General features: G+C 43.0%; 1 protein-coding gene across 9 annotated transcripts in view; it reads left to right on the top strand.

The window, feature by feature from the left end:
• The window catches only part of NFIA (nuclear factor I A), a 234,484-nt gene that overhangs the window by 173,878 nt on the left and 42,975 nt on the right, over positions 1-17,631 (top strand). For 3 of the 9 annotated variants that reach the window (XM_062582116.1, XM_062582107.1, XM_062582108.1), the window contains exons 7-9: positions 5,813-5,899; positions 6,915-6,953; positions 15,525-15,653. The exons of 3 other annotated variants lie outside the window; for them this stretch is intronic. In XM_062582116.1, coding sequence (XP_062438100.1) covers positions 5,813-5,899; positions 6,915-6,953; positions 15,525-15,653 — 255 coding nt within the window. The remainder of the gene's footprint in view (positions 1-5,812; positions 5,900-6,914; positions 6,954-15,524; positions 15,654-17,631) is intronic. 3 more of the 9 variants (XM_062582112.1, XM_062582110.1, XM_062582109.1) reach the window with 2 other exon arrangements.

The raw sequence follows: 17,631 nt of genomic DNA, 5'->3' as shown, positions 1-17,631 counted from the left end.
TATTGAGAGCCAGTAAATGATGCATATTATTGCAAATTCCTGTGCACTTCTGCATTTTATAAAACAGATAACTAAAATACTCACCTAGCCAGATCATCCCTCCAGGGATGCACATTTCCAAGTAGAGGACATACCAAAAACATAGAACAGGACACAAATTAACCAAATAGAACGGCAAAGTGGTTGAAACAAATGGTTTTAGGATCACTGAGTAAGGACCATGACCTCCTTTTGCATCAGTCAAGGCAACTGTGAAACTTTGTGAAAGAAGCTCACCACAAAACAGATGCTGGGCTATCTTAGGTAAATAAATTACCAAAAATAATAATAAAAACTCCCCTGCACATTTTACAAAGCACAGCTGTGTAAATATTGCATGAAACAGGGGAGAGGGGGGAGAGACGTAACGGACACCCTTTTTTACGCAGAAGTCCTTCTCTCTGCACTGTTTGTTAAGATTCCCAGTACAACCATCACTATTCTGCCCGGCACACAGTGCCGCTACTGTAGCCCGCACACATTTTCATCTTTGTTTCAAAGAAGAAAACGGGCTTTATTTTAAAGCAAACATTTTCACTTGAAGTTAAAATGTGCAATGAGAGTTGTTAGGGGACAGGGAGAGGACGGTCCAGGAATGGGACCATAGCACATCGCTCCCTTTCTCTTCCTTTTCCTCGCTGCTTGGCGCACCGATTCTACACGTTCCTCATCCCCTGGTAACACACAAAGTGAGGAGCAATCCTGAGCCCTTAAGTTCATTGAACTGGATCTCTACTGCTGCTTTCTTGTTGCTCGGCTCCCAGGTAGTGCACAGCTTACATCAGAAACTGTGGATCTGCCTGCAGAGAGCAAGAAAAAAAGGCTCTGCCGAGCAGGACCGAGAACCCACCTAGCCCGACGGGCTGCCTCTGACAAGAACAGGGAGCGGACACTTAAGGAAAGAATATAACAGCAGGACAGCCATCCAGTGATGCTTTTCAGAGTGCAGCCGCTCGGATTTTGGCAGCAAACAGCTTGGTTTCATGGGCCAGAGGCTCTGTTCACATCTTTGTGTTTGACAGCCTTCAGTGGACTTTGCTTTCAGGGATTTGCTCAGACAATTTTAACCCGTTCTGTATTTCAGCCTCCGCAACATCCCGTGGCAGCAGATTCCCTTTTCACTCTGGCCTGTGCAAAGGAGAACCGCTTCCTTTGCGTGCATCGAATCCGCTGCCCGTTTGATGCTCCTCGGGGGTTTTTACCTCCAGAACCAATGAATAAATCACTCCCCAGTTACTTTCTTTTGCATTCAGGGCTGCCCCAGCGCTCTGACCGCAGCAGTCAGTTAGCGTAGGAAAGCAGAGGAATCTGTCCAGCAGCCTGCTAGCTCAGGTGACGCCTCGGCGGGGCGGCTCCAAGCCATCCTACACCTGCAGGAAGGTCTGTGTGCTGCGGCAGCAGCTGTGCTGCTCGCCCGCCGCGGGCCGTCCCTGGCCTTGGCCGCCAGCCCCGGAGCGCAAGGGCCCCGCCGGAGCGACTCCAAGAAGGACGCCGCAGCCGCAATGAGGTTCATACGCTGCTTCTGTTTTCTGCTTCGGTGAAGACTCACGGGGCAGCCGTGCCTTCACGTCGTGCGCTGGGCGCCCGCGGGGCCGAAGGTGGCCGCGGCACCCCTGCCTCCGCTGCTCTTGCGAGATCGCTCCCACTGCTCTTCCTTACGTCAGCTGGCTGCTGCCCTTTTTTTAGCGTGAGATTCACCAAAAAGGATAATGTGGGAGCTTCTTTTGCGTAAAATCATCTGGAAAAATTGTAAGCTGTGTTTTGCAGTTTGTGCACCGTCTTCCTTGGCTCTGCTGGGGTTTGTGCGCAGTCATCGAAGCCCAAAAAGCCAGCAAGGTGAGATGGTGCCTGCAGTCTCTGTGTCAAAGAACAGCGCTCTTGCAAAGAGTGACACTGTTTTATAGGAGCGAGGGCCAAGGGCAAAGTCTTACGTTTCACAGAGAGGAGGGGAATGCGTTTTATTTTAAAAGTAAGGATTTACAATCAATGAGATTTGAAAAATACAAATGTATGGGTTAGCTTCCTCTGTGCTCAGAGTAACGTCCCATTTTATTACAGCATCCCACATTTGTCTCGAGGAGTTATATCTGTGATGTAGTACATTAATGCACTACCTTGCTCTGAACAGGAGAAAGCACTTTGGATGTAGTCCAGATTTAACCCCGTCTTAGCGCTTGCCTTTACTGTTAACTGAAATACGAACAAACACAAGTAAAACTTCATCCTGACTCTTCCTTTGAACGTGGCCAATACTCGGAGTAAGGTGCCTGCTTGGAGCAAGGGATGGTGCTCGTTTTCCCGTGCTCTGCGGCTTCTCCATCCCTCCCCTTTCATCCCCGATGTCCTACGTCCCCTTTCCGTTCCTGGAGCGAACATGACTTGGCCGCACCTGATCTGAGCTCCGAGCTGCTCCAAGGAGTCACAACATCTGGCGTCAGCGAGATTCCCGAGGAGAGTCCCCTAATGCAGGCAGAATCGCCAATTCCGGCATTCGGAGAATTTAAAAATTAAAAACACCCCAAAACGGCTGAACATCTTGTGCAGTCCCTTAGACAAATGGGAACTTAAAGGTATTGAATAAATTGTTTGGCCTCTGTTAAAAAATAAACATCTAGAAAGCCCGTAATTGGGGCGGGAGGAGGAGGCAAAGCCGCCGTGCAAACAGCGTTCCTCCCGTGGCACTGCGGTGCTCTTGCGATTTTGCATTGCTATTCCTCTACTTTTACAGGAGTTTTTTTCTTTAATGTTATGCGGAAAACCCTGAACAAAAATTGCCGCTTAATACGGAGTAAACGGCAGCAGCGACTGAATACGACCTGATGTCAGATATGCAGGCACTCTGGGAAAGCAAAAATGCCATGTTTTCTCATCCCTTCCAGTTGTGGCCTTCTTAAGCATGTTGTTCATAAAATTACTGACTTAAAAATGGGTAGAAACGTTACTTTTTTACATTCATAGCATCGCTTTAAAAAGAAAAAAAGAAAGATGGCTAAAAATCGATTTGCTGGCCTCTTGGGGGAATGCTGTAATGTTTTTGGCTGTCTCCTACTTTCCGCTGCCAGCTCCAAGTACCATCTGGCTTGTTCAGGGGCCTTTTCCGTATCGGGTGCTTCCAAAACCCCGGCCGGGCAGCGGCGCGCTTCGGCGGGCCGGCGGCTGCACGTGTTCGATCGAGACGCGGGGCTGGGAGCCGGGGAGCCCGTCTTTTGTGCCTTTGTTTGGGCCATTGCTGGGGTTTTAGTTCTTCTTCGACACGCGGAAACGCGATAGGAAACCCGGAGCCGGCAGCGGACGCCTCCTCCTCGCGGCTGGCGTTTCTTTACAAATAGAAATCTACCCCTCAAAGGGTTTGTGAGCAGACTTGAAGCATCGCAGCTGCTGCCACGGACTTCTGCTGCGACCGTCCGGCGGGACGGAGCCCGTCTCGAAGCGGGCACCGTCGTACGCTGCCTTGCCCTGTTTCTAGGCCGATCTGTGCCATGCGTTGCTGACTTGTCCTGTCCAGCCATTAAAAAAGTGAATTATGAGGAGTGCTGAGGCAAACAGACAGCAGTTTAACCTTGTTAGTAAATCCGAGGTAGCTGATCTATACCGCTAGGATGTTACATCACAGTCTTTTGCAGCAAAAGAATGAAAGCTTTTTTTTTCCCTTTCTTTCCCTTTTTTCCTAAGCTACTGAAAGTTTCGAAAGATATGCCTAAATGAAAAGGAAATAATAACAAAAGGCAGGATGGGAAGCAGGGCACCAGACTACCTCCTTTGCTTGCTTGTTACTTGTTTCCCCCAAAATCTTATTCTAAGTTAAAATTATAAGTTACATAAACCTGTTTTGTGAACTGGAAAGATACTCCAAGTATATCGCACGTTATTCATTTATTTTTGTGTGAGTGCAATAAAAATTTTACAAGCTGTAATCTTGTTCTGTTAATAGAGAGAAAACTATGCAGAATATGTTGCTTAGAGTATTAGATAAGCTACAGTGTGTTAATCAAATATTTTTGTGATATGAGGGCAGTTGAGAAAACAGTACAATTTTTGCTAATGGCACTGGTAAGTAAACGGATCTATCATTACATTGTCATGAAAAGTGACATTGAGCAGAAACACCCTGCCAATCCCTAGAAGATAAGTATTTAATGTAATTAGACAGACACTGTCTCCTTTGTTGAACGTAGCATTAATCACCCAGAGAAGTTCAACTTTATATGAAATGGCTTTTTCTGATATGTCTTTGTATTAGAAAGCTTCTTGCATGGTTTTGTCATGATGATATATTTGAAAAAATGACTACTATAGCAATACAGTTTTCCTCATGACATATCTTGCTGTTCTGTGTTCCATAATATATGTATTTTTTATTTAGCAATGTTATACTCTACAGCCATGACTTGTTTCTAAGTCTAGGAAACTACACACGTTTGGAGCGGCACCTCTTTGAAACAGTTAATGCATTCAGCTTATGCAATATCAAAGAAACACAAATCGCTTTCATTATGTTCTAACGGGATGATGTGCCTTCAGTTCTCCATCCGTGCTGTTAGAGCAGGTTCGTTGTTACGGCATAAGCAAAATGTTCCTTGCCTTAAATGCTAGTTCGTAACATCACACACACGCTCACACAAAAACCCTTCTTTCTATGAAAATCTCATTGTTAAATTGATGAAAAATGTTGCCCCCTTCCAGAATTCATTGGCACTACATTTTTTTCCTCCTCCGTTGCTTGTAATTTGTCCTGCGAAGCGCTGTCTGGTTGTGAGCTGGTATCCACTCGAATCAGTGCACAGCCGTATCTTCCCACCTTCTCAGTGGGGCAGGGGGCTTTGAAGGGAAAGAACAGGGTTTAGTCAAAGATGACAGCAGACTTCACCAAGTAACAGGTGGAGGTCAGGGCGGTTTATTTGCCGGGATGAACAGAGTGCAGAGATGAAAAATCTTTGCCATAATAAGGTTTGGGAAGAAAATGCTGACTAGTCCAAGCTTTGATTCCAGCTGACAAACCCTTTTCTAGTGTTCATTACTTGATTTCACAGTTCAGGCAATTTTAAGAGGCTTAAAATTATATTTCTGCTCTCTATAAAACTTTTCGATCACTTTCTAATTTTGGCTTTAAGTAAAGTTATAGGGACTCCCTAATACATCAGCTGTGCCTTTTGACTCTTATAAAGTCAATATGCCATCAAAAATGAAAGGATAAGCTTTTTTTATAGACCCCTGTGTCTACTGCTTCCTTTTAGAAATGAATTTAAAATGTCATGTAGGTACCAATTCAATTAGAGAATTAATGCTTCAGAAAACTCCCCTGAAAGGTGAATAGTAAAATAAGCTTGATGTTTAAGAAGTCGCTTTCCCTGCCTAGGCCTGCGGGATTTTGATACGTAGCTCGTACCGACGTTACTGAGGATAAGCCCCACGCGTTAGGTTTGGCTCGCAGCGTGCCGGCAAGCCCTGCTCCGGCGCGACGGGGAGCCGCAGCGGGAGCCCGGATAACCGGGGCAGAACGCCCTGGCGCTGGGGCGCAGCGCCGGCGCCGCCGTGCCCTGCCGGCACCGCTGCGGATCGGTGCAGCGTCGCCGAGGGACCGCGCGCCTGCGAGTCTCTCCCAGCCTGGTCCCCTGCTGGGAGGGGAAGGCAGGCGTTTCTCCTCTCCTGCCCTCTTTCTTCCACCACCACCTGCTTCCAACCTGCTGAAGTGGGCAGGATAGGCGTATCTTTAGCCATTTGCTAAAAGCTACCCCCTCAGACTCTCTGTTACTTCTGCATTCATTCTTTGCAGGAAGAGGAAACTCACTGGTCAAACCCTTGGACACCAGAATAGTTGCATGCAGTTTCCCAGGGAGCCAGATAGCTCTAAAGCTTCCCAGTGAGTGACAGTTTCTCTCTTCTATTCTTCTGAAACATGTGTTTTACACATATACTGAAAAATGTTAATATCAATTTGCAGCCAGATTCTTGCTTAAGAAAAAGAAAAAAATACTTCCCGAAGTATATACACTTAGAGCACCTCAGCACAAACGTCACTTTCTTTACATAGGAAGTAGTGTTGGATGCTCTTATACACATAGCATCATTGGGCTTGAAAGCTGTTGGCTCATGCAGAGTTAGTGGCAAGAACATTGGACTTGCCAGCACCAAACTGAAACCTTTTTATGTGACTCGTGGAAATCTCATTGGGGTAGAAATCCAAAAGCGGGGGGTAAATCTGTACGTTTGAATTAGAGTATCTTCGATACCATGATACCAACGCTGTCTTAGAAGTCACAAATCATTGGAGGCTGGGAGAGTATTCCTGGGAATTATCGCTGTATGCTTTCCCTAGACTTCTACTCCTTTCTAGGCATCCATTAGTAACCACGGTCAGAGACAGGATCCTGGGCTAGGTAGACCCTTTTAATCTGATTTGGCATGGCTATTTTTCTGTGTTCCTAAGATCGTAAGATCGAGTTATGTAGGCATATTTCATAATGCCCGAGCGGCAGTTTCTGAGGTTCTGCAAAGCTATGTAGCAAAGTGTCTAATGAAAGAAAAAGCCTGTCCCATACTGTAGCTTTCTTGGTCCAGTGAAGCAGCATCCTCATGCATACAAACCTTGTAAAGTTACTTCTGATAGCTCCCTCTCGCCCTTCATTTTTCTAAGCTAAAGTGCCGTTTTCATTTTTACAGTTTAATTGAACCTAAATGCACCCATTTTCTGCAATGTGGTGTTTTGGTAATTTTGCCATTTGCACATAAGTTTTCCCTTAAGCAAACTGAGAGCTTCCCCTTTATCACTTCACTGGGCCAAGATTTCACACAGTATCCTGCTTGCTACAAAATATGATAGTGTTCTCTCTCACCTTGTTTCTTTTTTCTTCTTTTACTTTCTTTTATAAAATTAGGATATCTAAGAAACCCCGACCACCGCGGAGCACTACATGGTGGGTGTGCTTATTCAAACAATGCCAATGCTCTTGTTCTCGGTGCCTAGACGTTTGGGTTGGTTGGGGGGGGATGAACCAGGTGTCCCTCTTGTGTGGGTTCTCCGGTGTCTAGTAAGGCGAGAGCTTACATGATACCTCTGCTCTTCCCATGCCTGTTTTCGTGAAGCTTGTAGAGACTTTTACCTGTGAGGTCTCTACCTCTCTGTCACACATGTTTTAAATTGTTCTGAGATGACTGAGAGGTGTTGGGCAGGTCACGAAAGCAGACCTGAAGGCCGTATGATCGTACACATCTGCTTTGGAAATGAAGCCGAAGCCAAACTGCTGTGCTCTGCAAAGGGGAATGTTGGGTTTTCCAGGGGGATTCTTAGTTCCTCCCAGAATCTTAAAACCATTGGGAATGCCAAAAAATGAAGGTGGTCCTGCCTCTCTGATAATCACCTACCGGAGAAGTGATCTGTGGGAAGGCGGTGTACGTTTTTGCTGGCTGGCAGATGCCAAGTCTTTCCAGGCAGCGCCCCATGGCAGTTCCAGTGTCGTTCCAGTGTACAACTGGGAATGGACACTTTCTAGTAAAAGAGCACAGCAGCTGTAGGTTAGCAATAAATTATTTTATGTGTTATGTAGAAAGGAGGTGACTTGTTCAGTCCTGTGACTGTCAAGCCTAGGTAGTCATATGGTAAAAATACCAAGAACCACTGGATAGCAGTACATAACAGTTCCATGAGTACACTCTTGACCTGTCAAATTAAAAATCCATTCTGGTTTGCTATGCTGCACGAGTTCAGTTTGCAACTCTTTATTTCTTTCTTTGGAATAATATAGAAACTCTTTGCCTCAAATTGTGCAGAAATCATGTGACTTCACAGTACATTTTAAATTACCTAAGTTATTTTCAATTCTGTCTACAGCTCTTTTATTAATTAAAATATACGTTCAATGGCTGTGTATACCGATTAAGTCTTCAAAAACAAAATTAATACCAAACTTAGTCTTGTCATCATAAAAGTCATTTAAAAACATTATCATGCAATAACTGAGGTCACAGGTCTAAAAAATCTGCATATTTACCCATCTCCATCTCATGGCTTTGGCATTTGGTAGCCATCATTGTTATATGTAGCCTGGATAGCCAGTGCTCTTTCGATGGCATTCGAAAAATGAGCAAATGAATTCTGAGACAATTTTAAAAAATAGAAAATTCGACTCCACCCTCTTCAGTTACTAAAATTCCCTTTAGTATCACTTGCAATTTAGCATCCGTATGCATCTCAGGAAGATATAGTTGAAACATAAATCTATTCTGGGTCTTTTACTTGCAAAAATATCATACCTCAGCTATAATCATATGCAAAGACTTTTTGAGGGCTTTGTAAATGCCATCCAAATTTATGATGGCATTTTTTGCCTTACAGCTATAGATGTTCCATCCCTAAAGCACCCACATAAAGGTGTATTCTCCTATGGATGGCTGCAGTTTGTCCCTGCCAAGTATACTGAAAAACTCTCAAATAACATTTGCAAAGAAACAAACATAATCATGAATTTTAAATGACTAGATGTTTAAAGACATCATTAGAAGACATTTTTTATTCTGATTATATATTTGTACAATGCAAAATGATATTGAAACTAACATTAAATCAGAGAGAAAATTTAGCTGTCACTTTGCTATGTATTACATTTCTCATTAAAGTTTTCAAAAATAAAATTCACATGCAATTATATTATGAGGAAATTGGTAATATGTTGAGTACCAGTTTATTTGGGAATAAAAGAATCACTTGGACAGCGAAACAGGAAGGAAGGCTAACTTACGAGAGCTAAACCAATCCGGATGATACTGTGCACATAGCTGCAAACAGAAAACATATTGTATGGCAACACTGCACCAGAAAAATAGAGGCAGACATTAGTGGGGTAGGGTTTTAAACTAGTGATGCTTTTTGTGTCCCTCACTTTTAAAATTCTGTAGACAAGATTTTCCCTTGGTATAAGCCGATACTTCTCCTTTGTAAAGGGAGCAGTACTCATTTACAAAGTAGAAATTTCAACCTTCTCTATCTTAAGTGGAATCATAATTTTGATTCTTACTTGAATTGTCATTTTTTGGCTAAAAGTTGCTGAGAAGTCCAAAAGCATTTAAAACCTAAAGCCATTGAATCCATTTAATGTGCCTTTGGCACCTTTCTCTCTTAGTCCTTTTTTGAACATTCTGGTCCTCATTTTAATCAATCTCTTTTTATTAAGTTCTTTGGCTCATTTACTTGTACGTGCATTTGCTTTATTTTATTTGGAACATTGCTTTTGTAGTGTCTTGAAAAAGAGTTGTGACATTGCTTTTGGATAGCTTCTTAAGTATCTGGCAGTCACCTGTGGTGTGATGTTGATGGGGACTGATAGATTAGCGCTGTTTCCCCGATGGTCTCTCAGATGTCGAGTTCTGAGGAAGCCGGTTATGTGTGCTGGTGATGCATATGCAGCAGTTTGATAAGTGGATAGACGGGCAGCTTTCATTTTACTTCTGTAGAAATCACTGTTCATTAAGCTGGATTTTGTGTTGTGAAGTGAGGTGCTCATTGGCAGGTAGTTAATCATTGATCTTGGTAACTCTGAACGTGACCAGGGGAGCGAATGCATCCCAAGTACATTCAAAATGTAGAAAATCAGGAGCATTTCTTCAAGATCAGTGAATTTCCACGTGTGTTGTATTTTGTGTATCCTGGAATGACTCATAGAGAAACTGGCGGATAGCAGTTAGTGTGGTCGTAGCTCAGGGGATGACAGATAAAGTTTACTCAGCAATACGTAAAACAGAGTTAGTCTGATTGACAGCACTGTAGCCATCCAAATTTTAAGAAACTTAGAGGACAAGTTAAGATTTCCCCAGAAAAAAAAGCAGCTGATAAGCGCTTCTGCTGATCCTGATTTCAGTGATACTGCTGGAATAATTTCCACAGAAGAGTGAAAATTCCTTGAAAATCCTTTTTATGTACCAGGTTTTTTCTTCAACAGCCAACTTGTTTTTCTGCATCATCTATTTGTTCTTTATGTTGTTGTGGTCCCTGTCCACCTGGTAATATTTGAGCTTCCTTGATTCCTTTTTATAGCATCCCTTGAGAATGAAGAGCCAAACCATATTTCATTCATAGCTTTTGATCCGAAATCTCCATCAAGACTCTAGTGACAGAAAGCTACTGGGAATATTGGGGTAATTATCCAAAAGTCGTCTTTGGAGGCGAATATTAGCTGGACTACCCATGTGACTAACGATATGGAGTTATTGTTTAAGATGTGTGCAGTCAGAAGAACGCTAGCGATTCAAGAGTGAAATTGGATGGATATGTAGGTGTAGATACGGATCTGGAGAGAGAGGGAGTTGTTCTCCTCTTACGCTGCTGTGCCTCCACTCACCTCATCGAAGTTAATCCTAATTTCAGTGCCACTGTGAGTAAGGTGCATAGGAAAGTAGGTTAATAGATATTTATTTATTCTGGGAAGGATTTTGTGCATTCAGTTTTCACACATCACTCTCTGGTCCATTTAAAAAAATACCAGCCTCATACATGAAAATTTGAAGATCTTTAGCTGTACTCAAGGAGGACTATTATGTGGTGCATTTCTAGTACTGGCAAGCATTAGGAGGTAGAGGAACTAAAAACATCCCAATGCTCCAGTGCCCCTTAGAAGATGAGGAACATGACGTATTCCTGTGAATTCCTTGATTAAACCTGGGCTGGAGGTTTGCGAAGTGCAGAGTTTTGGAAAGTCTTACTGCGGGACTTCAGCATCCATACAATGGCTCCAGTGACCAGAGTCTCTCAAGGACAAGGATCCCATTTACGCTTGCATTATGCATTGAGCAGAAGGGTGTGATGCATGATGTGGAATGAACAAAATAACTTGTGTGTTTAGGGAAATGCCAAATTAATGAAAATTCAGAAAGCTCTAATGTTGAAAAGGCACACGGATTCCTTGATAGAAATATAATGCTGCTAACAGTTTCAAGATTATTGTTGTCTGAATTTTCTGCTTATTGTGTACTGCAATTAAAATTCTTTTCAACTGGAAAACCAATGTCAAATTAATATTTCCTTTTGGAAAATAAAATATGAGAATATACATCTTGTTCCATTTAGCACCATCATGGTCTTTGATCTGGCTCCCTCTGTCCAGTGGAAAAACCCTGATTCATGTTAACGGGAGCAGGCTAAGACCATATATGTTTGGCATATATCTATTTATGCTATCACATGCATACAAGTACAGTAAGTTAAAGTAACACAACCACTCAGACTGTGTTTTGTGCTACAAAATCCCTTTATTTTCCTTTTTATTTAGCAATTAACTTTTCCATGTATTCTGTAGTTAAAAGCTGCCATAGGATGCAAATAGGCTCAGCCTGATTTTCTCCCGTTACCCTCTAAGTAGCATTCAGAGGAGAATCGGGCCCAAATTACGAAATCCGTGTTTCCTAAAAACGCCAGGTGTGCCTGGGATTTGGACAGCAGCCCTACCTACAGAAGAGCAAAAAACGCTTTTAAACCCCACCTGGGCTGCCCAGCCGCTGCGCTCTGGCTGTTGGGGCTCGTTCCTTGCTCGCAGCAGATGGATGGAAGGAGGCAGGCAACGGGGAGGATCCTTGGCTCCCGGCCCTCGCCACCGGCCAGCGCAGCTGAGGCCGTGCGGGGATATTGTAATTTGCTGCTGCCCTGCTCCGGCGAGGACGCCGGGGCGAGCCGCGGCTCGGAGGTGTCCCGCTGAGCTGGCAGCAGCCCTTACGCGGGGGCCGAGCGGGATGCCGCGGTCGGCGTGGCGTGCGCAGCAGTCGCGCGGAGCGATGCCGAGGAAAGCCGTGCAAGGCAGCGGCTCTGCCCGGGCTAGCTTCAGCCTTAACTTTTTAATTTCCTGCATCCCTGAGCAACACAGGAGGGGAAGCTGAGGCCTGGGGACCACTAAAGGCGTTAAAACTCATTAGGTATGAAACAGAAGACCTTTAAAACTGGCCCAGAGTCTCCTACATGGGTGCCAGCAATTACCCACCTAATTCCATATTTAGCCATCCATCTTAGCTCGAGCCTCAGCGCCGTTAATATCCAACCTGCTGCCGGGGAGGTGGCCTGATTTTCCTGGGCTGCGGGCACCTGCCGTGCTAACTGGAGTGCTGAGGTTGCTTGCCTCCGGGTGCGACTTGTAGGATCGCATTTAAATTTTTCTGGGTGATTAAGCCCGAGTTCCCTTGCTTTCGCTTTCGTCTCCCGGAAGGAGCTTCATCAGAGTGGCCAGCGTTGTAACATATGGCTTAGCAAGGGGGAAAACATGAAAATGAGTATTAGAAAGGGATGGACTAAAGAATACGCAGGATATATCAGGCACATTAACCAAACATATGGTGCTAAATGAGATATTTTTTTAAAATTGCAAAAAAAATTGACATTCCTGGCAGTCTCAAGGATAATGTGACATGGCTGTGATAAATTTAGAAGAATGGGACATATTTTGGCTTGTTCTTGGAAACCTTTTTCTTGCATGCAGACTGTATTTCTTCTTTTATTAACCCATTCAAAGAATGTTTGAATTTTGCTGCTAGAGCACCATGCTAGCGCACCATAATATGTGAATGATGCTAATTGCTTTGCACTGCCTAACTTTCTGTCATACCCTTCCCTCTTAAAGGACAAAACATGCTTTGGAAATGAGCTGGCAAGCTCGTCTTATTCTTTCTCTTGGTCAATATTAAGTGAAGTAATTAAGCTCCTGTTTGCATATTCTTCTGAACTAAGAAGCAGCCATTTTTTTCTTGAGATCTGATGGATGTGATCACTCACGATAAAATGTGTCATTACAAACCTCAAACAAAATAAAAACATGGTAGAGCTGGACTGTTTCGAAACCAAGGCATTTCAAAACATGCTGAAATAAAAATAACAGCAGTAGTATTAGTAATGGCAATCATAATGATGATAATAAATAAATATAAAAAAAAATGGAACCAGTTAGCCAGACTTCAAGTTTTCTTTCTGTTCACTATTTCACAGCACAGGGTTACATTTGAATCTCCCTTTGCATCCCACGATGGCTGTCTCAGCCGTATAAAACCCATCCCCGTATGAGAATGACACTGCTCAGCACTGCCACAGTTCAAGGTCACTCTGCTTTTTTGCTGAAGCTCCTCAAGTTTCAGCATTCTGGAGGCAATCACATGAACCTGCTGCAGCTTTAAATTGTCCCTTCCCCAAACCGTGGTTTAGATCACTCCAGCAATTTTTTAAAGCAGAGGGGTAAAATCATAGCTTATTCACCCTCTCAGAAGCTTTATTATATTTCCCGTAACGCTGAAGTAGGGATGCAGCTAGGGGATATGGGGGAAAGCAGGCAAGCCCGGTGGCACCATAGCGTGCGTAGCCGTAGTGACCTTATTCCTTGCACAGCCCCGTTCCTTGCACGCGGGGCACCGTCACCGTTCACGCAGGCCTCCTGGCTCTGCGCACGGGCTGGGCGCCGTCCCCTAGCACGGCATGGGCCTGGTGCCTCCATGCAAGGTGCCGCACAACGCTGCAGATGGAGGAGGTCCAAGAGGCCTGGCCTAGTGCCCTCATCCCTGTGCATAAACTTGCTCTGTCCCTGACGTTCTGCATTCAGAGGGATGGAGTCCACTGCGTTCAACCTGCCCTGGAGGCACGCCTGGCGCCTTGCACAGGCCAGCCCGGGACGGGGCAGAGATCCTCTACCGCCCTTGGCCCTTGACTTTGTGTTTGAGCTGGCGGTGACGCTCATTTGGTATCTACCACCCGGGTTCCTCCATCGTGCAGGCATCTGGGTCAACAGCACCGAAACTTTTTGGAGTGTCTCTGTGGTGAATATGGACACTCAAATGCGACTCAAAGCTGCAGCCCACCAGGCCTTTTGAGCAGCCGGTCAGCACGCTGCGTTGGGCCGTTCCCTTCCAAAGCCTCCGTTCAGCCTCCTCCTTTCTTTACCCCCAGTCTGAACCAACTCATTTGCTTTGGTTCCTACCCTAAAGTCTTTAAAAGCAATATGCAAAAAACAGCCCATCATTTCTCTCGCACAATAGTCTGCCAGTTCTAAACTTTTATTTTAAAAAAAATAGCATATGTAACTTTTCTTGCTGTGAGGCAACAGCCACCACAACAGAAGACCCCTGTAGCAAACAGTTTCAAGACAGAAAATTGTAAATACAGCACTGGAACTCTAACCACTCCCTTACTTTATTTAACTTTCTGAATATAAATTGCCAAAATTCACCGAAACCATTAAGACCCCAGCAGTGCAGTGTATAAAGCACAAGAAGGCTGCTGCATATTGCAGTCAACATCCCAGGGACTATAAAACTAGCATTATTAAATACAACGTTAATAATATTTTCCAGAGACAATAATGTCCAGGCCTTTCTCTTCAATTTTTAGCAATTAACTTCTTTAAAATACAGAGTTGGAAATAAGGTTGACTGATTTTGCTAGTGGAAGTTCAACTTCCAACATTAGCTGAGGTTTTGCTTTTTCACCTGAAACCTCAACAATCCTGCACCTTGATTTTGCTATATCTCTACAGATATTCAAAATGTCTGGTGTATATACTGAAAATGATGTATTTTCAGAGGTATGTACAGCTAATCAAAACATCTGTTTGCCTCAACATCTATAAAACTATAGATAATACAGACACACACATATCCTTTATCTGTATGCTGCAATATTCTTTATCCAGGCATAAACCATATGCATAAAAGCTTGGATTTTAAGAGCCCATTGCGATACATTCTTTCCACAAAGTTCTTTGGTATAACATAGAAGCTGAATAAACCACAGGCTTGATACAATATCCAGAGGAGTTACTCCTTTAGAATATAATAATGCTCATATTAGCATTGCACCATTTCTGCCTGTCCATGGAAGAGGTTTCACCCATGGCAACTCAGATTTTCACTGGAAGCCTTTGATATAGTTCAAGGGCATAATAACAACTCTGAAAAAATGCCAGTGTGGCTTCTAGTATAAAGACATAAATACCATTCACCTTTAAAAAAAATGGAAAGTAAAAGGGAACCACATAAATATATTACTTTAAAATACCTTTGAAGTCAGAGTAAGGAAATGCAGAGTCTGAACTCAGAAAACGTCATTCTCTAGTTGTGCCTTGAGTCTTGCAGCACATTTAAAAGATCCATTTGCAATAATCTACTAAACCAGTGAGTGAAAGACAGAACTCATAAAAAGCCTGTAAAAATCCAAATGCTCCAGCTATTACAGATTTCTAAAAATAAAGCAGAGTAGGTTTCAGTAGCAATAATAAGCTGCATCTTATCCATATTTCAGATTTAAAAGAAAAATATGGCTGCATTTTAGTACTCATTGCTCAGAGCAAACCATGGCCACTTCTTCCTCAAGAAAGACCATAAATAAAAGTGAGCTTTCAGCTCGCTGTTGTATTCAATTTCATTTGTCCTTTAAGTTTATCTAGCTGCTTCTGCACCCACTTTCACAATGCATAGGCTGTCGTTCCATGACCTAGCATTATTAAATTGCACTTATCAATCATTCTTGCCAGGAATGCCATCGCCAACTACATTAAAGAAGTCAGAGAAGTCTGGTTTCAGCAGTCCCTCGCCTTCGCAGACCTCCTCCCTTGGAACGGCTTTCACACAGCACCATCGACCTGTCATTACAGGACCCAGAGGTGAGGCCTTACCTAGGAGCCCTCAGGCAGCGTAAGCGTTAGCCGCAGCACCCTGTGTCCCAACGGCTTTCCACGGAAAGTAGCCGCCACGTGTGACCCACCCAGTGAGAGGCTTTGCTTCGAAAGCTCGTAACCTGGAGGTTCTCGTTGTCAAGAACTGTGTGTGGTTTTGCTAGTCTGGGCTGGTTGTTAAAACTCCTGATGACAGTTCAACATTTCCTGAGGGGGAAATGTTGTTTTCTGGGGGCTCGGAGTTTATATTTGAAGAGGGTGGGGAAAGGGACAGGGTATAGTGTTCTGTTTCTGCTTATATCAATATATATACCATAGATTCAGTTTAACTGCTTGAGACAGGGACTCGTCATTCACTTCTGAACCATGCCTATCTTTCAACACTACTGCTCTGTCTCTGCGAGTCATTCAGCATTTGTGTTGTTGGTGTCAGTGTGTTGAAGACCCACTTTGTTAGTGGACTCCATTGAAGTTGGTTCCTGCAATACTTTGTTGGTTTTCTTCACAGTACTCTTCTGACCAACCTTCCAAGTAAAAGAGATGTCCTCCAGGTCTTGATGTGCTTATAAATTTGTAAGATACTTCTGCATTAACCTAGAAAGCTGAAAACAATACTCAGTTCACACTTGAAGAGGAACACACTTGGGCATAGTAATATGCACGAATGAATCATCTTGCAAATCTTCTTTTTGATCACAGAAAAAAAAGAATGAATCGTTTTGACATGTTTCTTTCTGCTATGAGATTTTACCTCATTTAGAAGAGGTTACTAAGGAATTTATTGAATGGCAAAGCATGAAAAGACATACTAGCAATTTATACTAGAAATCATTTTGAAATGTCTGGTGGCATTAGCGTGGTCTTACTGAGAGCAGCATAAACAGGAGTAACCTTTCTGTCTGCACAGTGCCAGGTGTGTAACATAAAGTGGTGGAATTGCACCAGCCTTACGCAGATGTGAGGTCAGCATTGCACTTCATGGTTTTTCGTTAAATCTTCGTAATGTAGGTTAATTTGTTGTGCTTGATCCTGTAAAAGTTATTTATTACCCGAGAGACAAACACCTAGATCCTCAAAAGGTATTTCAAGATCGAAGTTCTATGCAGATATCTAAAATCCCTTGAAATTTGGATCTGTGATATCCGGCAAAAATATCATTTCTTCTTTTAAAAGCTTTGATAATTGGTGATATAAGTGTGAATAATATGAACGTTCCATTTTCATCATATTCAGTGCACATCAGCTGACTGATTTCCAATCTTTTAGAAGTTCAACCTTTTAGGTTGGAATTGTTGATCAATTAGTTAACAGATACTTTCTGCATTTTGTTATGTTTTACCTTACATTTATTTTTTCAGATCATAAAATGCCTTTTTATGCCCCTATTCAGAACCTTTACATTTTTAAATTTTTTGTGGTTTAGAAAGGAAATGTATCACTAGTTAGGTCTTGTTTAAATCTCACTTACAATCTGTTTCCACAAGACTTTTTCTGTGCACTTGGGGTATGTGAGAAGAACATCCAAAACCTGGCAGAATTCGAAAAAGCAATACAATGACTTCAGTTCACGAATTTTGTTTGTTTGGAAGGAGGTGTCTTTACTAGCTCCACAGGAAAGTATCACAGTTTCTATTCACCATGGCTTCTCATAGGTTGAGCAAAACCTGTTTTTCTGCAACATCATTTCAAATTGTCTTCTTCTATTTTATGCTTGTTCACCAAAAAAAGTGTTCTGGACTTTCAGGAAAATCCTCTGAATCCATCCATAGTTCCTTAAGTGTCATCATCCTGGAAAACTTTTGTTCCACGCTTCATCTGTTGTTCTTTTTTGGACATTCCTCTTCAGTATTCTTCTTTCATAACACATTGGCTGTGTTTATTTCTATTCTACAGCAATCATTTTATTAGTAAAGGGTAATATACTGAGATGGATTATTTTCTGCAAATCCAGCTTTGTTCTTTATTG

Source organism: Rhea pennata, chromosome 8, assembly GCF_028389875.1.
Source record: "Rhea pennata isolate bPtePen1 chromosome 8, bPtePen1.pri, whole genome shotgun sequence".
Classification (NCBI taxonomy): Eukaryota; Metazoa; Chordata; class Aves; order Rheiformes; family Rheidae; genus Rhea; species Rhea pennata.
This window is presented reverse-complemented; position numbering and strand designations above follow the sequence as displayed.